General features: G+C 52.3%; 1 protein-coding gene across 1 annotated transcript in view; it reads left to right on the forward strand.

Annotated features, from left to right (window-relative positions):
* ERAL1 (Era like 12S mitochondrial rRNA chaperone 1) overlaps positions 1-4604 on the forward strand; it is a 13352-nt gene extending 8748 nt beyond the window's left edge. The window contains exons 7-11 of the mRNA XM_019510971.1: positions 124-236; positions 1523-1924; positions 2743-2892; positions 3104-3184; positions 3912-4604. Of these exons, the coding sequence (XP_019366516.1) occupies positions 124-236; positions 1523-1924; positions 2743-2892; positions 3104-3184; positions 3912-4034 (869 nt within the window). The 3' untranslated portion in view covers positions 4035-4604. The remainder of the gene's footprint in view (positions 1-123; positions 237-1522; positions 1925-2742; positions 2893-3103; positions 3185-3911) is intronic.
* The last annotated feature ends 3911 nt before the right edge of the window (positions 4605-8515 follow it).

Consider the following 8515-nt stretch of genomic DNA (forward strand, 5'->3'; position numbering starts at 1 on the left):
CTTTCATCAGAGAATTGGGGATTTTTAAGCTGAGAAAGCTAATGACCCGGGATCTTGGTGAAGTGGGAACCACAGGCCAATTTGTGCAAAGAGAGGGTTCAGTTGTTTCTCTCTGCTTGGCAGTTCTGGTTTTGGTGGATGTGTCGGATCACTGGACACGGAACCATCTGAGTCCCCATGTGCTGAAGTGTCTTTCTAAGTTTCCACAGATTCCTAGTGTCCTGGTCCTGAACAAGGTAAATGAGGGCTGTGGCTCCTTGTACAGTGAGTAGGTTATGACTTGTTGAAATTACTTGTGGTTTGATTCCTTCTTTGGTTTCTTGAGTGACTGGGACTGGGTGTATTAAAGGACCTGTTATTTTTCATAATGTGTCAAGTCCCTTTTTTGAAAACCAGAACCTTTAAAGTGTCCACAGATGGCCCTAAAATGTGGACCCCGCAGAACCATCACTTGCTCTAAAAACTTTGCCTTGGTACCTTGTCCATTATTTACAGGCCTTTTTTCCTTTATACCTATGGGGGGGAAGAGGAGGTGGGGATGTTAAAGAAATGCTGTATGTTCTCTCCTGTGGCTTTTGGACTTAAGGTTTTCAGCCTCTTTTCTCTTGCTGCACAGGAGGAAGCTTTAGTCTTGCAAAGTGCACATCTTGCTACTGTAAGTCATGCCTCTGTGTCCAGGCTTGGGTTCTGCAGTACACTTACACAGGACTCTAATTCGGGTCAGCCTGGAAATATTATCTGGTGCAGGCTGTAGCAAGCCATTGCCTCTCAGGGGCAGCACATGTCATCGGTGTGCCATGGTCTGTGCTGGCAGCCTCTTGTTTTCAGGGTTAAACTGAAGGTGTTGGTTTCGTTCGGTAAAGAGCTACGTGGCTTAGCTTGCAGCCACGTGAGAGATCATATCTCTCGTCATACCATGTTGCTTGCCACAGTGGGGATTGGTGGAGATGCTTGAGTTGGATCCAAAATCATGCTGAAAGAGGATGAGGGTCACTGAACTCTAGGGCAGGTTTTTTTTTTTTCCTCTGTTTCAGAATAGTTTTTGACCTGAGGCATACTGGAAGGCATGTACCTTCATGTGATACAGAAATGGGCTTTTGAATCCAGATTTGGGGAGCAAGGCTTGGTGTTCGCTGGGTGGCTCAATTTTATTCTTATAAGTTATGGTGGGGCATTGAGAGTCTGGAATAAGCCCCTTTCTCCTCTGTATAGACCGAAACACATGGCAAGTCTTTCAGTGGGTGCCCTGCATCTTAAAAAATCTCAGCTAGAGTTTGAATTTCAGAGACCAGAAAGCTGGAAATAACCATTCCTGAGCTACAAATGTGCTGACTTCCTGCCCTGTCGTGGAAAATCATAGCATGCTAGCTAAACTGTAAGCACCTTCCCCTGCAACCACCAGCAAGGGTTTGTTCTCTTTTGGCTCAGTTAACGTATAAGAATAGCTGCTTGAAACCTTGGGTGCTGCCAACCTGTTGCCAGTGGGGCAAACTCCTGATTTCTCCCCCTTCCCTTCATACAGGTGGACCTGCTGAAGAAGAAGTACCTTCTGCTGGACCTGGTAGCACAGCTCACTGAGGGAGTAGTCAATGGAAAGAAGCAGATAGTGAAACCACTGCTTAAACCTCATTCGTGTTCCACCAAAAGCAACCCCCTGCAGGGTGCCCAGGCTTCTCTGCCTGAAAATGCAGCCAAAGAGTCCAGTTACCCACCGAAGGCTGGTCAAGTCCAGCTGGACTCTGGCTTAGATGCTGATAGCACTGTCAGGTCCTCGGGGCTTCTCCACACTTTGGAGGGCACAGAAGAAGTGCCTGTGCCAAGCCCCCCTGTGCCTGGAGGCGTGAAGAACAGGAAAGGCTGGCCGCACTTCCGGGAGGTCTTCATGCTGGCGGCTCTCCATGCCGATGAGGTGGATACGCTGAAGGTGAAGTACCCAGAGCGCTTGGATTTTGCATCTGCCGTTATACTCAGCAATGTGCCCCCTTGCAGCACCCCTGGTTAACTCAGTTACACCAAGCTGCCTGTCCCGTGGGGGAATAGGGGTGCTAGCTTCTGTCTGCCTTTCTCATGCTTAGGAGCCTGCAGGTCCCTGAGGGGTCTGTGGCAGGTTGGTGGTGAATGCCCTCTGGGCATGGGAGCTCCACCCTGTTTCAGTGTACGCGTGAACAGCAACTTTTGCCTTGTTTCTGCCCTGGACTTTTGGTGGTGTTGGTTGAGGCTGTGTTGGTCTAAGGACATAGGCAGACCAGGTTCTTTGCATAAATGTGGTATCTTTTATTAGACCAATTAAATAGTTGGACAAATTGTTCTTTGCAAGATTTTGGATACATACATGAAAGCTTGCAAAAAAATTTCCAACTGTTTAGTTGGTCTAATAGAAAATACCACATTTACACAAAGAACCTTGTCTGGACTTCTGGTGACACTCTGCTCAAGCACCTACACTTGTTCCCTGTGGGCTGAAGCTGCAGAAGGCACAGGGGACCTGAAATCCCATGCTTTTGTTTCCATCCTTTCGCCAGCTTGTATGGTCTGTTCTGAGGGACGCAGGAACCCTGGCAAAGTCTGTTTTGGGAAGCAAAATTTGCCCTTCCCCTGCCAAATGTGGCAGCGTAAATGTGCTAATGTTTGACCAGAGAGAGAGTATTGTGGTGCTTCTAGGAAAGACTAGCCATGGAGGGCATAAGCACCATGTGACAGTGCCAGGCAATAGGTAACTGCCCCTGTTCTTTGTGTTGGCAGAGATACCTCCTGCTGCAAGCCAAGCCAGGCCCGTGGAAGTTCCACAGCAGGGTCTTGACCAGCCAGTCCCCTCAGGAGATCTGTGACAACATCGTCCGTGAGAAGCTGCTGGAGTACATGCCGGAGGAGGTGCCTTACGCTGTGCTTCAGGTAGGAAGTGGCTTGGCTCAGAAAGAGCTGCTGAAGTCTCTGACGAAACAAGTTTGAGGGTATGTGGCACTGTCAGCCCCAAGCCCAGTGCTGGGAAACGCAGTCCCCTGCCTGAGGTATGGGTGAAAAGGCAGGGGTGTGACCCTGGGAGGAAGAGGACTTGCTCTTCCTGAGGTGCCGCATTCATTGTGGTTCTGTTCTGCTGTTGCAGAAGACAGAGAGCTGGAGTGAGGGCCCAGCTGGGGAGCTCGTCATCCTGCAGAACCTGCTGGTCCAGAAGATGACGCATAAGGTGAGGGTCACGGCACTGACTTCACTTCCCCACCCCCCGGCTGCTGGTGTGTGCGGAACACAAAGCACAAGAAACTGCTTCTCTGAATCCCTACGTGTGGCTGCTGACTGCATTAGTGATGGCCTGGTACAGTGGGGCTGCGAACAGCAGGTCAGGCGCAACATAACTTGTATTAACTTTCGCTGGTTTTGTGGTAGGTTTAAACAAGAGGTGAGGCCGGCCCTGCTGTGCCCCCGTAGACAAGAGTCTACAGTAGCAGTGGGGTTGGAGATTTGCAGAAGGGCAGTTTGTGCTTGAAAGCTTCTTTCACCTTTCTCCTAACTGCAGAGCTGGTCCAGTGAAAGGTTCTGCCACTCCCAGCCCACCTCAAGAGAGAACAGGGTGGCGGAAGGGTCTCTTTCCTGCCTTCTCTTTGATTAGGCGTATGCCTGAGCGGGCAAGCGTCCCAGTCCGTGCATTGGCCAGCCATGGGCTATCCACACCCTCCCCTTTGGCACAATCTGTTGCTAATGCCCAGCTGCCCTAGCGTGAGGTTGAGGCCAGAGGCCTCCAGGTGCCTTCTACCGAGAGCTGCACCTTTCCAGGGTGTGAGTGGTGTTTCTAACATAAGTATTCCCTTCTCTGGCCTGCACAGTGGCTGTGCTGCTCTGTGGAGCTCTCCTACCTGGTGGGTAGCGCAGGCTGCCTTGATGAACTGCACTGACGTTCTCTTTCTGTGCCGGTGCAGAACATGCTGATCGGCAGGGATGGTGCTATAATCAGCAGGATCGCCCAGGAGGCTGGGAATGACCTGTCGGACATCTTCCTCTGTGACGTCCACCTGAAGCTCAGCGTGATGCTGAAGAATTGAGCTCTTTCTTTGGGCAGGGCCAGCTTGTGTGGTGTGGAGCTGCCGAGACTCGTGAATAAATCCAAGGCAATGGAGTAGAACGCGCTGCTTTGGCAGAATTCCAGACTGAGAAGAGATTAATGCTGAGACCTGGGCAAATCTTCAGGTCCTGCCTCTTACCCTTGCATCATCTAGTGGACATGGGATGTAGGTAGAAGGAGAAAGGAACCAAGAACAAAAATCAAGTTTCTGAGGCCTGGGTCTCCATAGCAGGCAAAGGTGGGTAGGCTCCAGCATCTGCCTGGACCCATGGGCACACAGCTGCTTGTAAATTGGTGCTCGTCTTGCTTGCAGCCTGTCCGAGGCTCCCTATGCTGTCAATGTCCACTTAAAAGACGAAAAGGTCCAGCCTTCTTCCAGCAAGAGCTTGAAACACTTCCTACCGTGACTGGAGTTCTAGGGGCTCAGCCATGAGCAGGCTGAGCAAGTGGTGTGGGCTGGGCACTGTCTGTATTGTGCTTTGGAGCCCTTCTGCCCAGAAGGGGCTGCATAAATACACTTGTCCTTTGACATTAAACAACCCTCTTTTTATTTCTGTCTTTGGTTAGCAAAGAGTTAACAATGACAGGGGGAGGAAGATTGCTGACTGTGGGCCATGCCAGGTGCTGCTGCAGCCCATGGGTGCTCAGGACTTCTCCAGTTGTTGCCTGACGCTTGGATGCAGCAGCTGGAGCCAGCTGACATCAGGAGGTGCAGAGTGGGTGCTGGGATGAACGTGTGTCTGCTCCAGCTGCTTCTCAGCTCTTCTTTGGGTTAAACTAATGAGATGCCATGGGGCGGTGGTCAGCAAAATTTTTGGGCTGCAGGTCGGGTGGGTAGTGGTCAAGTGGTAGGACCCAGCCACTGCCGCCACTTTTCCCTGGGGCAGCATGGAGGTAGCACCTGCCACTGTTGCTTTCTCTGTAGAAGTGTGGGGGAGTGACTGCCAGGAAGCCCCCGCTGCCCAGTGCCACTGAAGCCCTGCATCCTTGGGCCAGATCCAGCTAGCAGAGCCACTTGTAGATTGTTGCCTGTTGCTGTCCCTGTCTTAGGGCTTCCTGGGAGCTCCAGGTCTCTAGCAGCTCAGGGAAATCCAGAGCCAGACAAGGGGTTGCTTCAGTGGCACTGGCAAAACCGGCTATGGAGTCATTAGTCACTGCTGCATGGAACGCAGGAGCTTCTCAAAGCGACAGCGAGACTCCTTTAGATGGTAGCTGAGAGCCAGACTTGTCTTCTCCAAGCAGGGAACATTTTGGTGCCTCAGATGTTTCTTACTTTCATATTCCACTCGCAATAAAATGCAGTCCCAGCACAAGCAACTGGTTCCTTTTCCTTTATTCTTTTCAGCTGCTCAGACCTTGCGGCTGCCCCCTCATCTGTCTCATTCTGACTAGAATCTGGACACTTTCATGTATCTTGTCCTTTCTTGCCAGCCAAGCTTAGATCACATTTCCATAGCAGGTGCCTCTGAAGGTGACACCTTGCAGGGAAGAAAGACGGATAAGCGTTCTTTGAGGATTCAGTGGTGTCTCATCTGCTGCAAGCTACAATGGGGAAACCATTTTCTTTGTGGAGCCTGGAGACGCAAAGGTCCTTCTCAAGCCACCATAAAGCCTGTTCCAGGGATTCTTCCAGGCAGAACAGTCAACAGAACCAAATACTCAGAGCAGCTGGTCTTCAGGGTCAGCGGTGATGGAAAATCGCTGCAAAATGGGTTTGACTGAAATGGAAATGGCGCGTGCATGGAGCTGCTCGATGTTCGAGGGCCTTTTGTTACAACCTGCTTGGCCTTAGGTACAGGAGGCAGCTCACTTTTACAAGCTTGTCAGCTTGCTTAATTGGCATGTCCTGAGCCGTTCACTTCTATGAGAGTGGCGCTGTTAGCACTTGTCTGTGCTTTGGGACCATGCTCCTGTGCGTAGGTATATTTTTAATTCTTGGCTTTGGGAGGCCAGCTCAGGCATGGAGGGTGCTCGTTTAGGACTCTTACTCTAAGAAGCTAGCTGACATACGCCCTCATAGTAAAGAGGAGACAAAAGGATCAGATGCTGGGGGTTGGGACCATGTGGCAGTTTGCAACAGGAGCCCACAAGGCAGGTGACAGGGCTGTCAGCAGAAATAGCAACTCCTGGCAGGAGAGGCCACCAGACTTGGGAGTCGTGTCTAGCACCTGCTAATCCTCAGGACAGCGCAGGCATTCCCTTGTGTCTCTTAGACGCTGACGTGTGTTGCAGGCCCAAGTTCAATTTGTCTTTGATGCAGCTGGAGGAGAGTGGTGCCTGTTTTTAATTGGCTGTGGGTTTTTTTTGGTTTTGGTCTCAGAACATCTTTGTTGTACAGCAAGTGAGTGTATACGCGGCGGTCACAAGCGGCAGTGAGAGCCCTGCGTCACACGGGGTGCGATGCCTTCTCGCTGAAGTCAGTGTTAAAAATGCCTGTGGTGTGAGAGAGGAGAGGGCAGTGTGACCCTGATCTTGCAGGCAGCTATGGGGTGGCCTGTGATCACAAAACCCCAGCTGACTGGGCAGTAATGGGTGTTAGTTCTCTTCTGTGGCTGACTGTTTGCTTGCAGATGTGGACCACGCAATGTGAGATTCCTCTGAGGGAGGTCATGAAATCAGCCTGTGAAATAGCACTGATCCTGCTGCCAAACACCTAAAACATCACCAGAAATGAAGAAGTGGGCCAGGTTCGATTGGCAGCTGAATACCAGCCATTCTCCCTTCTTTCACAAGGACAAGAACTGGAGCTCGTGCTTGGGCAGAACTCATATCTGAGCAGAATCTTCTGGGAGGGATATGTCCACTTCCCCAGGTATGATGCAGGGACTATGCGGCCTGTAGCACGGATAAATGCCTGGTTGCAAGAGGAGAGGTGAGAAAGCAGGACTGAAGTGCTGGATCGAGCTACTGTTCTTGGTGTGCAGTAAGTAATGGTGTACAAGTTATTACCAGATCAGCTGCACCAGAGAGCCCCACACTCCTCCCTCGCGCAGAAGCACAAACACGCCCTGTAAGGTGCGGTACAAGGACCTTTTGTGCAAGTGTGGCAAAAGCAACTAATCCTTTGAACAGGAAGGCAGGCCTCATCATCTTGCCAGCAGGAAGTGTTCACCTCCCTCCTACCTCATCAGCAAGTAAGGGAGGACACTAGACCAGCCTTGGTTGGGAAGGAGGCAGTACCACAGCTGAGGCTGGGAGTAAGGACCGAGTTGTCCTTGACCATTCTTCTCCCTCCCAACAAGTCCCACAAAGCTTGGACTGGAAAAGGCTGGGGCGATGGTCTAGGCCTTTCTGGGTGGCTGTGGCTCTTCAGGCTAGGCTGCTGTGACAGCCTGGCTCTGGGTTCCTCTGCTCCAAGGTGTGAACTGTGTGCTCCGTTCTCCTGGAAGGGACACACTTGTCCTGTTCCTCGATGGCAGAGATGCTGTAGTTGGCCATCCAGAGCAGTGGGTGTTGGGCCTAGGGTACTGATTTGATTGAAGCTGGGTTTTGCCTAACTCTGCTTTCCTTCCCCCCCCACCCCACCTATGCACAGTTGGATAGAAACTTCTCTGCCTCCCTCCCAAAGTGCAGGCAGTTCTGGTGCTCCAGCATTGTCTAAAAGATGTATCTTTATTTACAAACCTGCTGAACCAGCAACTCAGCCATACAACAGGATCCTTATTTTGTTTGGGGTGCTTCTAACTTTGCTGGAGGCTGCAGCAGCGTGTTCTTGTGCATGGCGTGGTCTGGGCTAGGAATGGGCAGGCGCAGGTCAAGGGAAAAAGGGACAGCAGGGTGGGTTGGAGGAGCAGGCCTGCTCTTCTCTGAACCACGGGTGGGTGCAGGTCTCTTATGCAGTGCTTGGAGAACCTGTTTCTTGCTTCCCTTTGGGGTGCTGTAGCTGTGCCCAGATGCTGTAGGCGCTGAGTCCTAGATTACTACTTCAACTACTGTTACATAGCATTAGGAGTAAGAGGCCTGGAATAAATCTTCCCCGGCCCCCCACCCCCCAACTGGTGTGCTGCTGTATCCCAGCATTACTGGGGTAACCATCCTTCTCATGCAGGCTGGGTCTCGAGAGCAGCCCGGGGGGGGGGACAATCAGCAAGGGAGGCAGCCTGGCTTTTCCATCCGAGTCCTGCGGGGCCTGTGGTGAAAACTCTGAGCGTTAACCTTGCATCAGCGGCTCTTCCAGGAGCTCATCCTGAGCCGTGCCTCCGCACGACCTGGGGCCGCTGCTCTTTCCTGCCCTCCCCTCAAGAGGATGAGGTTCCCTGTCGCTGCGCTGGGCCTGCTCCTTTAGCTGGGGGTCTCGGTGCGAGCGGTAGTGCCTGGCCTCGTGCCCTGGCCTCCCCCGGGCGCCGGCGAGGAAAGGTGCGGATCACACGCGCCCGGCGCTGCGCACTCGACGCCGCCCCGCCACGTGCTGCAGCGCCCAGCTGGAGGCGTGGGGGCGTGCCCCAGAGTGCCACTGCGCCT

Source organism: Gavialis gangeticus, unplaced genomic scaffold, assembly GCF_001723915.1.
Source record: "Gavialis gangeticus isolate Ggan-Ray unplaced genomic scaffold, GavGan_comp1, whole genome shotgun sequence".
Classification (NCBI taxonomy): Eukaryota; Metazoa; Chordata; order Crocodylia; family Gavialidae; genus Gavialis; species Gavialis gangeticus.